The sequence below is a fragment of the Berghia stephanieae genome, chromosome 7, assembly GCF_034508935.2.
Source record: "Berghia stephanieae isolate SIO BIC M18660-M18661 chromosome 7, UCSD_Bste_1.3, whole genome shotgun sequence".
Taxonomy (NCBI): Eukaryota; Metazoa; Mollusca; class Gastropoda; order Nudibranchia; family Aeolidiidae; genus Berghia; species Berghia stephanieae.
Window position 1 is genome coordinate 7,347,387 of NC_088366.1, and position 13,667 is coordinate 7,361,053.

A 13,667-nucleotide genomic window follows, 5' to 3' on the forward strand; every position below is an offset into this window, starting at 1 on the left:
ATAAAAATAAAATTCGCTTTATGAATCCCCAAGGGGAAATTTGTGTCTCGGGTCTATTGCAAGGGAAGACTGGAATAACCCAGGTGTCAGCCGCAATACAGCAACCACACAACGAGGTGGGTAGTCGAACTTGGTACCTTTTGGGTACGAAGCAAAGACCGTATCGCTGAGCCACGCTGCCCTCCTAAAAAAAAAAAAAAAAGTAAATAAAAAATATAAATCAGCATGAGAAAACAAGCGAGAAAAAAATTATTTTTTTTTATATTGAGCTTTATATAGCACAATATCCACCAAATGTGCTTAAATTCAGAAAAGTGAGTGGAGCAGGCACTTATGTTGGTAACAACAAGATATGAAGTGAGTAGAAAAGTGCCAGAAGACAATAGAGAATAAAAAAAATTTTTTCCGCGGCGGTGGTGGGGTTTGAACCTGCGACCTTATTGGTACGACAACTCCGCCTGGCAGGTGAGAGCGTGGCTCTACCGTGTGAGCTATCCACGAACACAAAAATATTCGTTTCAAACTCAAAGTCATTTCTAGATCCCTCTCTCACCCACTTCTTGAGACCGCCGATTCGTTCACCACCATCGCGAAGTAATTTTGACCAGCAGTTAAGCTTAATAGCCAATATTCTCATCACAAACATATAACATAGAAACGATTGAGACATTGAGTATGCTCCGGTGTATGGGGTGAATTTTTAATTCAGAAAAGTGAGTGGAGCAGGCACTTATGTTGGTAACAACAAGATATGAAGTGAGTAGAAAAGTGCCAGAAGACAATAGAGAATAAAAAATTTTTTTTTTTTTTCCGCGGCGGTGGTGGGGTTTGAACCTGCGACCTTATTGGTACGACAACTCCGCCTGGCAGGTGAGAGCGTGGCTCTACCGTGTGAGCTATCCACGAACACAAAAATATTCGTTTCAAACTCAAAGTCATTTGGAAAAAAAGTTTTTTATTCTCTATTGTCTTCTGGCACTTTTCTACTCACTTCATATCTTGTTGTTACCAACATAAGTGCCTGCTCCACTCACTTTTCTGAATTAAAAATTCACCCCATACACCGGAGCATACTCAATGTCTCAATCGTTTCTATGTTATATGTTTGTGATGAGAATATTGGCTATTAAGCTTAACTGCTGGTCAAAATTACTTCGCGATGGTGGTGAACGAATCGGCGGTCTCAAGAAGTGGGTGAGAGAGGGATCTAGAAATGACTTTGAGTTTGAAACGAATATTTTTGTGTTCGTGGATAGCTCACACGGTAGAGCCACGCTCTCACCTGCCAGGCGGAGTTGTCGTACCAATAAGGTCGCAGGTTCAAACCCCACCACCGCCGCGGAAAAAAAATTTTTTATTCTCTATTGTCTTCTGGCACTTTTCTACTCACTTCATATCTTAAATGTGCTTAAAGCGCTTTACAAGGGGTCCCTGGTCAACAGCAACATTTAACATGTAGGACGGGACATGCCGCCTGTTAGGCGATATTACAATTTTTCTGACAAAGGCAATGCTGTTAACGGCCAGGTACTCATTTTACACCTGAGTACAGTGAGAGAATGTGAGTAAAGAGCCTTTACCAAGGACTCAACTATGCGCCAAGCCTCGAGTGCAAGGCTCAAACCCAGGACCTTCCAATCTGAAAGCGAATGTCATACCACAAGACCGCATAGCCACAGAAAACTATGCTCTGAACATGACAATGGCAGAATTAAATACAGAATTGCCCTATTCTGCTTCAATGAACTGAATTTTTAATCTCCAAGTTACATTAAAAAAAACTCCAAAAAACTTGAGTTTTTATATAGCACAATATACACTAAACGTGCTAAAAAAAAAGCATTTTACATGTAGAATGAAACATGACACCTGTTAGGCGATATTACAATTATTTTTTTTTCCATCCCAGACAAAGCTGTTAACAACCAGGTACTCATTTTACACCTGAGTATGATGAGGGAATGTGAGTAAAGAGCCTTTTCCAAGGACTCAACTATGAGCTGAGCAAAGTTTGAACCCAGGACCTTCCAATCTGAAAGTGAGTGTCATACCACAAAACCGCATAGCCACTTTTTCAAAGCTATTCACTTCATTGATGTTTAATTCTCTCCTATGTATGTATGTATGAGTTGCATTGTACATTAGTACGGCACCTATAAAGTGCTATGCTACATCAGCATAAAAGTGTCACTGTCACAAGGAATCCACATATTGGGACCAAGCACGTCTGTTCCTGGCTAGAGTCACAATTTCGTCAATGGGCATTCTCTCCTACTCATTCCATTCTACTAACCCTCAACTCTGCATCAAGCGGCATCAGCCAGTCATCAAATGTCATGACGAAAAAGTCGTCCCATAAGTTGTTGATGACAATTCGGTACGTCTCTCCATTTTGAATACAGGGGTCAGGGAAGAATGGGCTCGTCAGTTCCAACTTGGTGCTTCCTGTATCCTGCCGGGAAATCACCTTGTACTTCGCTAGTGGGAAATGGGATTTATAATATAAAGTTTACAGTTGCTGAGGTGGAGGATGATGGTGTTGATGATGATGAATATGAAAATGAAGATGATGATGTGTATGATGAAAATGATAATGATGATGATGATGACATTAAAAAAATGATCAGATTGGATCTAGTGGTAAAAATATTGTACAAACATGCTCAAACCGCTTTACAAGGGGTCCCTAGTGGACAGTATGAGACATAATGGCCAGGTACTCATTTTACACCTGAATAGAGTGAGAGAATGTGAGTAAAAAGCTTTATCCAGGAACTCAACTAAATGCCGCTAAGAGCAGTAATCGAACTCAGGACCTACCAGTCCAAAGGCGAATGTCATACTTCGCGAAGTCCCAGGTTCTACAGACAAGATGAGAGTCATTTTATTTGATAAATATTTGAAGGATGAGTTTTATGGCCAAAATCTTTATATACATGTTTTTTTTTCAGAGAATGGCAGTTATCTCAAAACTTCTGTTTCTCAGATATCAAAATTTCTCTAAAGACTTTATTTCATTTCGTCCTTCGTGTTAAAAGTTGAGGATGGTTTGGAACCCTTTAATAATAATAATAATAATAATAATAATAATAATAATAATAATAATAATAATAATAATAATAATAATAATAAAGAATACGTGGCATGGGCATTTATATCGCGCATTTTCATTACTGTGTGATGCTCAATGCATCATCATTATCATTGCCTCTTTCACTCTGGGTCAGGGTATAGGCCACAGACAAACAATTTCCATCCTTCTCTATCTTGAGCTAACTTTTTTATAAACTCTTTGGTCGTCCAAGCTAAAAAAAAGGATTTGATTTGTCTGCCTGTGTTTCTGTAACAATTTGAGTTTTACAGATGGGGTGTTAACCCTTTGACAATGCTCAACGCACGTTACAAATAAATATACAAAATTTACATTTATAAAACGTATACCACAATGATATCAATAGTAACAAAGTATGTCATAATGTATTAATATCATAAAAATGTAACAGTAAAAAGGTAGAGTTTTAATCATGATTTTTTAACTATCAGTCGATTTCACTTCTCTTATCCTTCTCAGCAGGTCATTTAATAATAATAATAATAATAATAATAATAATAATAATAATAATAATAATAAAAATAATAATAATAATAATAATACTTTATTTCATCCCAAAATGGAAATTTTTTGTACTATAGTGCTATAATTTACATAATAAGATAAAAAATACAATGGAAATAGGATGTATATTAAAAAAAAGGATCAGCTCCATAACCAGAGCCGCGCTTTATAATATGAATAAAAGCAATTTAAGCACATTCCACCCCGATCCAATCCAAAATAATTGAAGCTTCATGTAATAAAGATTGACGCCACTAGGTGTGTGGTGTGCTGGCATTGACGTAATATCTATCTATTGATTTTAAACATTTCGAGATAATAAATATCAAGTGGATATTAGGCTAAAGCTCAAAAAGGGATTTTATTTTTTTTACTTACATTTAGAATAGACCCTAAACCTAGCAATGACGTCGCCAACTTCATTGGTTGACATTGCCCCATCGAAACTCCTACTTGATTCTATATATAGATATCTCGATTCACTGCTGAAATTGCCAAGACTATGAGATGCTTGAATGGTTTTGGTGGTTTGTTCCCTGTAGTCTCCATCATAAAAAGTGAAATATGGACACCTAGGACTTAAAAAAAAAAATTTAACAAGGAGGAAAGAAGTAAACATGTATAATTAATTAATAATAATTCTTAATGTTAGAAATATATAAAGCTTCAATCTTATTTTTTTTTAATAATTGAAAAGAAAATGAATAAATAAAAATGAATATAACAGTTTTTTAAAAAAAGAACAAAATACCAAACACGGGACGTTTCGGGCTCGAAACCCAACAACAAAAACCAACGAAACCATAAATACATTACCAAAAAAAAACCAGTGATGTATTTATGTTTTGTTTTTTGTTTTTGTTGGCTAAAGAGAGATTTTGAGCCCGAAACGTTCTGTGTTTGATACTTTTGTTCTTTTTTTGGAAGCTGTCACATTCATTTTTTTTAAATTACTTTTTACAGTCCACAGCTTCTACCAGAATTGCATCACTCCGAAAAGAAAATGACAGGAAATAGTCATGTAGAGCCAGTAGACCTTTGGATTTGGAACTTGTTATTGTTTCTGTAGCATTAATGATACCATTCTTCGATATCATATCATCATCATCATATCTATTCTCATATATTAATAACATAAAATAAATAATAATAATAATATATATTAATAATATATAATTAATCAAATATAATATAAATAATAATAACAAAATAATAATGTGAATAATAATAATAAAATATAATAATATAATATATAATATTTGAGATTAAATACGCTACAGTTTAAACAATAGACTAGTTCATGGATGAGTAATAAACAACAGCAATTTACATCAATTTACAATTAAAATAGTGGTTGCAAAATTTGAATCTAGATTTAAAAACGTAAAAAAAAAAAAATACCCCAGAATTGATCACATTTATTGACTTCCAAAAAACATGTAAAAACCAATTCATGGTAATGGACACCCTATGCATTACATCACTTTATATTGTAACTATTCACCTTCCAAAATAGGCAATACTTTTTTGGTGACAAAACATAATTACCTACATTATCAACTATTCACCTTCCAAAATGGCAAACTTTTGGTGACAAAACATAATTACCTTACATTACAACTATTCACCTTCCAAAATAGGCAATACTTTTTTGGTGACAAAACCATAATTATACATAAATATTCACCTCCAATAGGCATACTTTTTGGTGACAAACTAATTACTTACATTACAACTATTCACCTTCCAAAATAGGCAATACTTTTTTGGTGACAAAACATAATTACCTTACATTACAACTATTCACCTTCCAAAATAGGCAATACTTTTTTGGTGACAAAACCATAATTACCTTACATTACAACTATTCACCTTCCAAAATAGGCAATACTTTTTTGGTGACAAAACATAATTACCTTACATTACAACTATTCACCTTCCAAAATAGGCAATACTTTTTTGGTGACAAAACATAATTACCTTACATTACAACTATTCACCTTCCAAAATAGGCAATACTTTTTTGGTGACAAAACATAATTACCTTACATTACAACTATTCACCTTCCAAAATAGGCAATACTTTTTTGGTGACAAACCATAATCACCTGACAACTATTTACCTTCCAAAATAAGCAATACTTTTTTGGTGACAAACCATAATTACCTGACAACTATTCACCTTCCAAAATAAGCAATACTTCTTTGGTGACAAAACATAATTAGCTTACATTATAACTATTTACCTTCCAAAATAAGCAATACTTCTTTGGTGGCAAAACATCATTAACTTACATTACAACTATTTAACTATCAAAATAAGCTATCTTTCTTGGTGACAAGACAATATATTACTTTACATACAATTTACCTTCAAAATAAGCATCTTTTTAGTGACAAAAAAATTTATACATTTACTTCAATAAATACTTTTGGTGTCAAACTATTAATTACTTAACATTTACTAAATAAGCTATACTTCTTTGGTGCAAAGACATTAATACATTACAACTATTTACCTTCAAAATAAGCTATACTTCTTTGTGAAAATAAAATTACATTATCAACATATACACTAATTTACCTTTCAAAATAAGCTATACTCTTTGATGAAAATAAGAAATTACATTAAATAAAAACAATTGCCTACTGCAAATTTACCTTTCAAAAAGCTATACTTCTTTGATGAAATAAGAAATTACATTAAATAACAACAATTGGCCACTGCAATTTACCTTTCAAAACAAGCTATACTTCTTTGATGAAAATACAAGAAATTACATTAAATAACAACAATTGGCCTACTGCAATTTACCTTTCAAAACAAGCTATACTCTCTTGATAGAATAATAACGAAATTTACCACTATACTTAAATAAAAATTACATTAAATAACACAATTGGCCTACTGCAATTTACCTTTCAAACAAGCTATACTTCTTTGATGAAAATAAGAAATTACATTAAATAACAACAATTGGCCTACTGCAATTTACCTTTCAAACAAGCTATACTTCTTTGATGAAAATAAGTAATTACATTAAATAACAACAATTGGCCTACTGCAATTTACCTTTCAAAACAAGCTATACTTCTTTGATGAAAATAAGAAATTACATTAAATAACAACAATTGGCCTACTGCAATTTACCTTTCAAAACAAGCTATACTTCTTTGATGAAAATAAGTAATTACATTAAATAACAACAATTGGCCTACTGCAATTTACCTTTCAAAACAAGCTATACGTCTTTGATGAAAATAAGTAATTACATTAAATAACAACAATTGGCCTACTGCAATTTACCTTTCAAAACAAGCTATACTTCTTTGACGAAAAGAAGAGATTACATTAAATAATAACAATTGGCCTACTGCAATTTACCTTTCAAAACAAGCTATACTTCTTTGATGAAAATAAGAAATTATATTAATACAACATAATATAACTACTTACCTTTCAAAATAAGTATTAGTTTTTTTATGACAATACGTAAAATCAAATTCCGGATCCAAGACTTGAACTCCGACCTGGCACTGTGAACACGTTTTAACGACAAACAAACATTTGCCTGGGACAGTTTCAACCAGCAGCAATTTGACATACAGTTCAGTGGTGGAACCAGGCTTTGGCAGGTAAATCGTGGCTGGGTTGTAGACCAGTGTGTCAGGGTTACAAATGTCATACTCTGGAGGCCAAAGAAAAAAAGTAGTCCTTCAGAGCCATTGGGCCCATGGAGTTGGAGTTTATCCCAGTTTCTATATATAGCGTGAAATGGACAGTGGCAATTGCTTGCTATCCTTTGGATAGGACACACTAGTCTATCGCAAAGTACTTTCCACCAAATTTAATATAGACTCAGCTACCCATTTATTATTGCTGGGTTGACAGAAGGGTCAGAAAAAAATCTTGACTGCACTCAGGTTCGACTTTGGTCCCTTTGCGTGTAAAGCGAGTGCTCTACCAACTGAGCAATCAGGACCCCTATACTCAGGAGATAAATGTATATTATATTTGCATGAAAAAATAATTGATAAAATAATTTGCATTTCCTTTATGAATTAAATTAAATATGACCTTTGTATCCTTACGACAAGGTTATAACAACCTTATAATATTTAAAATGAAAATTTTTCTTGACAAGATTTTCAAAATATGTTTTGTTGTACCTTTCTTCAAGATGGCATCCCAGCTTGACAAGGCCGGTGAACCTAAGAAGAGGAAAAATGAACATACAATATCTGCATATTCATTGTGAACTGATGTCAAATAATATAATCTAGAAATCTTACAGGTAGAATACAGTACCATTTCTTTTTAAAGTTAAAGAATAGTCGATGGGTCTTGGTTTGATTTATTCAGCTCAGAAAAGTGAGTGGAGCCGGCACTTATGTTGATGACAACAAGAAATGAAGTGGGGAGGAAATTGCCAGAAGACAACAGAGAATAAAAACTTTGCAGTGGCGATGGGGGCTTGAACCCGTGACCTTATTAGTATGACAACTTTGTTTGCAGCGTTTCTGTGAGTTGAACCTGTGACCTCCAGAAGTCGGGGAGAGAAGGCTCTAGTTAGACTACGATTTGAAGAGACCTTTTTTTTGGGGGTCGTGGATAGCTCAAACGGTACAGGCACAATCTCCCGGCCAGTTGTCGTACCAGTAAGGTCGCGGGTTCGAGCCCCCATCGCCGCCGCAAAGTTTTTATTCTCTATTGTCTTCTGGCACTTTCCTACTCACTTCATTTCTTTTTATTCAGCTCAGACATAGCAAAAGTCAAGCGAAGTAACTAAAAATAATTTTAGAAAAAAAAAACATAAAATGGTTGAAGCATGGTTAAGGATAATTGTTTTGAATTTTTCTTTTTTCAGTTTAGACAGAATTGGGCTAAAAAAAAAAAAAAAGAGGAAAAAAACCGCAAACAAATGAAAGCAATGTGTGGATGTCATCATTTTGTGACTACTGTAGTTTTCTATCATGACTGAATTACCTGAATTCAGTGAATGACCACTCTTTGATCTGTATAGATTTGTGGTTCAGTGGTATAACATTTGACTTGCGACCTGTAGGAACAAGTTCAAGTTCCACTATGGACAGTGCAAAGTTGAGTCCTTGGAAAAGGATCTCTTTAGTGATATTTTCTCATCATATCAACGTGTAAAATGAGTACCTTGCCAGTAGCAGCGTTGTGTCTGTCAAACAAATTGTAAAAAGCCCCTTACTGACATCTCATCTCACCTACATACTTAGTACTGCGACTAGTTTGAGAGCAGAAGTAAGCAGTACGGAAATTTGCTCTGGTTGCCTGCCAGTTGACTATGATGACCTAAAGCTGAAGAGACTCGGGTAATCAAAGGGCAGCTGTCAACAAATTATCAAACTTTTTAAAACCACAATTCATTTAACTGTTTTAAGAATGAGATGTCAGTGAAAATACGACATTTTTGTTTTTGCAAAACACAAAATTAAGATTCATCTTAAATGGTTAGCTAGATAAAGAAGTTGATACCGTCAACCGGGGTTACTTAGGCCATCAGGTATTACTTAGGCCACTTAGTAGGTTACTTTTAAAAAAGTTAAATTCATGAGTGCTTATTGGATCTATTGGGTTCTAATTATTTAAAAGATAAAAGCTACGTGTAATTTATCTTTTAAAATAAGCAATCTTGTTTTCAGTAAGTGGCCTAAGTTACCCCAGGTGGCCTAAGTAGCCCCATTGACGGTACCAAAGAGTGAGCTGAATGTAAAATCTAAGCTTAAGTAAAGTACAGATAAAGAGTGGAGCGGCCACTTGTATTAATAAAAATGAGAAATAAATAATATAGAGAATGGAGAAGTACTGGATGAAAACAGAGGAATAAAAATATCACGATGTCAGACAGTCAAACTTGGGATACAACCGCCACAACACAGTCCGCCTGACCCCTCTCTCTCTCTCTCTCTCTCAGCCAGGGAGAGGGTGCAGAGTCGGTTGGATCCCAATTTTGGCTCTGACATCGAGATCTTTTTAATCTATATTTTCATCTGGCACATCATTGTAAACTTTTTGCGCATTCAGTGGATATTGTAAATGCTCAAGTCTTGTTTGTTTTGTTTTAGTTTTTTTTTCTATCATGCCCAAGATAATTGAGAGCTGACTGATTTTTAACATAATATAACAATTTACCGTCTGTATCACTTGCCAGTACACCACAGTCATTCCTCATCAGCTTAAACAAGAGCAGCAGCATGAATACATTCAAAAATCGATGGATCAGAAGGAAAGATGTCATGGCCGCCATGTTAACTTTTTTGTCGTCGTTAAATTGGCCTGTAAATGACAATGTACTCAAAACGAATGAGTTGTCGCATCATCAAAATTTTAATCGTGTCTCATCTTTGTCATCATCCTGGAGACAGAAATGCAATTATACATATATATATATATATATATATATATATATATATATATATATATATATATATATATATATATATATTGAATCGTGTTTGATACAAATATGGTACGAAAAGTGCTCGACATGTAGCAATGGAGCGAATTATTATTATAATATTTACCACAATGTTTGAGACAGTCTACAATTAATGTTTCAGGCCTAATCAGCCATCGTCAGGACTGTGTGTTACATGAGTTTGGTTTGTTGACTCATTGTTTGTTGAAGTGGTTCACTTCAACAAACAACAACAGTCAACAAACCAAACTCATGTAACACACAGTCCTGACGATGGCTGATTAGGCCTGAAACATTAATGTAGACTGTCTCAAATATATATATATATATATATATATATATATATATATATATATATATATATATATATATATATATATATATATATATACTCGTATATAGTTGTGTTTCTTTGACACCAGAACACTTAAATATCCTTGTTATTCTGATCAAATTGATTTTAAACTCTATAGTCTTCAACTTATTTTCTTCTTCTGACATAATAACAGGTTAAAGAGAGAAATTCCATATGCAGTCAGTCGCCATTTCATTGACATTTAACCCCACAGCTGTCATGGCTGATTTTAAATTGACACAATGCATGACTTTTGTCACGATTTGACTGTCATTTCTGTCGCTTTCAGGAAGAGATTAGTAACTGCCATGAGATTCTTGCTTCTGTAGAAAACAGACTAGCCTCACAGTTACTTATCTCTTACAGAAAGCAATAGAGAAACAACAGTGAAATTCTGACAAAAGTTGGGTTTTTCTAAACTGTTTTTTGTTTTTTTGGGAGTGAAATTGGCCCTGTCACCTCTAGAGTTAATAAATTTATTCTTAGTTGCTTCAACCTGGTCACTTCGCTTTACTGAAGCCAAATCAAAATTGTTGTATTGATGAAAAGGATGAAGTGAGAGAGGGGATTGGGGGGGGGGGGGGGGGGAGTGAGAGCGAGAGAGATGGAGGGGGGGGGGGAATAGGGTGAGAGAGAAAGAAAGAGAGAGAGAGAGCGTGCGCGCACGCGAGAGAGAGAGAGAGAGAGAGAGAGAGAGAGAGAGAGAGAGAGAGAGAGAGAGAGAAGAGAGAGAGGAGGGAGACGAGAGAAAGAGAGGAGAGAGAGAGAGAGAGAGAGGAGAGAGAGAGAGAGAGAGAGAAGAAGAAAGAAAGAAGTGAGGGAGGGAGGGAGTGAGTGGAGAGGGTGAGAGGAGAGAGGAGAGAGAGAGATGAGAGGAGAGAGAGAGAGAGAGAGAGAGAGAGAGAGAGAGAGAGAGAGAGAGAGATGAATAAAATATGCTAAAATAAAGTTTGCCCCCTCCTAAACCCCCTACTAGAACATTATAAAAAACAAGAATACTGGGGATGTAGGAGCTTTCGGAAGGCTTCCCCAGTATTCTTGTTCTAGTAAGGGGTTTGGGAGGTGGAAAACTTTTATTATAATGTTCTAGTAGGCGATTTGGGAGGGGGGAGACTTTCTTTTTTTTAAGTTCCCCCCCCCCCCCCCCCAACCCCCTACTAATACATTATAAAAAAAAAAAAACAAGAATACTGGGGATGTAGGAGCTTTCGGAAGGCCTCCCTATGCTACAAATATAATTGAAGCTGTCGGGCTGTACTTGTACTGTCAAGTTCAAGTTGTCAAACCCCACCGACATTATTATAGTATTATAGTAAATAATCAGTTAAAATTGCGAAGAACCAAATCACATGCACACAGTACACCAACAGACCTACGAAGAAACGATCTGAAAACTGAAGTGAATACCCTCCTCATTTTCATTTATTATTATTTATCTGTAATTTGTTGAGGAAACGGCCTAGCCTACCTAACACTTGCTATCCTACTACTGCTACTGCGAGATATATTAAATTTTGTTGAAAACATGAAGTAAAATTAGACTTGTTTTCCACACATTCACAACGCCACAAATGCTGTAAAGTTTAAAAGGTTCACCATTTCAACTTAGTCGATGTATCTAGACATCAGACGAATGAAAAATACCCACGGATGATAGACCTAATAATTAATTCAATACGAAAACTGAATACGTCAGACCGTCAGGGTCTAGATAGTTTAGTAGACAACTACTACAAATCTAAATCTAAATCTGCCAATTGTTTTTCACACTCACTGACGTCACAGTCACAGCACAGCGGCTCTCCATCTACCGACCAATCCTGTTCTAAGTCTAAACAAACATTACTAGATATTAGATATCATTATTAAATGTTAGCAGGGAGATGTTGCATTGACCGATGGCAGGCACTGGATATATTCTCGTGCTATTAATATTAATATTATAAGTCTATTCCACCATTTATTCATTACAATATTAGTATTCGGTACCTTACCTTGACTGTCGCATAGCCTTCGAAGTTTTTACCTGGATTAACGTCCTTGTTGTTTTGTATCCGGTTCAGGATGTTTTACCGGAATTAGCCTTCACAGGTGTGTTGTGGTGGTGAGGGAGGAAAAGGAGGGGGGGGGGGGGGGGGGGGGGGGGGGGGGGGGGGAGCATTATCAGCCTCAGCGTCTCTGTTGACAGGGACCTAATATTATAGTAGCGCTTAACTGATAAGTAAAATCACACCAAGCGGATGTGTCGACAATCGTGCAATAAAACAATGGAATATGAAGCATGAAACAATGGAATATGAAACATGAAACAATGGAATATGAAGCATGAAACAATGGAATATGAAACATGAAACAATGGAATATGAAACATGAAACAATGGAATATGAAACATGAAACAATGGAATATGAAGCATGAAACAATGGAATATGAAACATGAAACAATGGAATATGAAGCATGAAACAATGGAATATGAAACATGAAACAATGGAATATGAAACATGAAACAATGGAATATGAAGCATGAGACAATGGAATATGAAGCATGAAACAATGGAATATGAAACATGAAACAATGGAATATGAAACATGAAACAAATGGAATATGAAACATGAAACAATGGAATATGAAACATGAAACAATGGAATAGGAAGCATGAAACAATGGAATATGAAGTATGAAATATGAAACATGAAACAAAGTAAATGAGAAATAAATACAATAAATTAAATTTCATTGAATAACCACAATCCGTTTCATAGGTAATTCACATCCAAGCACAGAGATTTTTTTATTCTTTCTATAACTGTTGTAAGTCACTGATGTTCGGCACGTCTATTCCATAATAATATTGGCGACGACCGTCGTATATGTAGATACATCTTTGCAGGTCTGATAACCCAAATGATTGTTATGGGCCCGTTGTTGTAATGGAAATATTCTCAGACCAACACAAAATAATGTCCATTCCAACAAGGGAGCAGCGTGGTCCAGCGGTATACGGTCTTTGCTTCGTGTCTGAAAGGTACCGAGTTCGATCACACGCCGCTGCCCTGTGTGGCCTTGAGCTAGTCACCTCCTCGCCCTAGCTCAATTTGCGGCGCTACATTGCGGCTGACGCCTTGGTTATTCCAGCCTTCTCTTGGAATAGACCCAAGAGACACATTTCCCCATGTAGGATGAATACGGGGATTTTTTTTTTTAATGTTAAAAATATCCCATAATTGCACTCAGTTTTCAGTGAAC

The 13,667-nt window shown here is 35.3% G+C and overlaps 1 protein-coding gene across 6 annotated transcripts in view; it reads right to left on the bottom strand.

Annotated features, from left to right (window-relative positions):
- The window catches only part of LOC144976617 (uncharacterized), a 31,554-nt gene extending 19,063 nt beyond the window's left edge, over positions 1-12,491 (bottom strand). For 5 of the 6 annotated variants that reach the window (XR_013646122.1, XR_013646121.1, XR_013646123.1 and 2 more), the window contains exons 1-6: positions 12,415-12,491; positions 9,780-10,002; positions 7,787-7,828; positions 7,074-7,305; positions 3,995-4,194; positions 2,294-2,478 (exon numbers count right to left, since the gene is read on the bottom strand). Coding sequence is in view for 1 of the 6 variants with exons in the window: in XM_078920913.1 (XP_078777039.1) it covers positions 2,294-2,478; positions 3,995-4,194; positions 7,074-7,305; positions 7,787-7,828; positions 9,780-9,894 (774 nt within the window). In the remaining 5 variants the exon portion in view is untranslated. Of the gene's footprint in view, positions 1-2,293; positions 2,479-3,994; positions 4,195-7,073; positions 7,306-7,786; positions 7,829-9,779; positions 10,003-12,016; positions 12,202-12,414 lie in introns of those variants that run through there. The other variant, XM_078920913.1, reaches the window with a different exon arrangement.
- Positions 12,492-13,667: the final 1,176 nt, after the last annotated feature.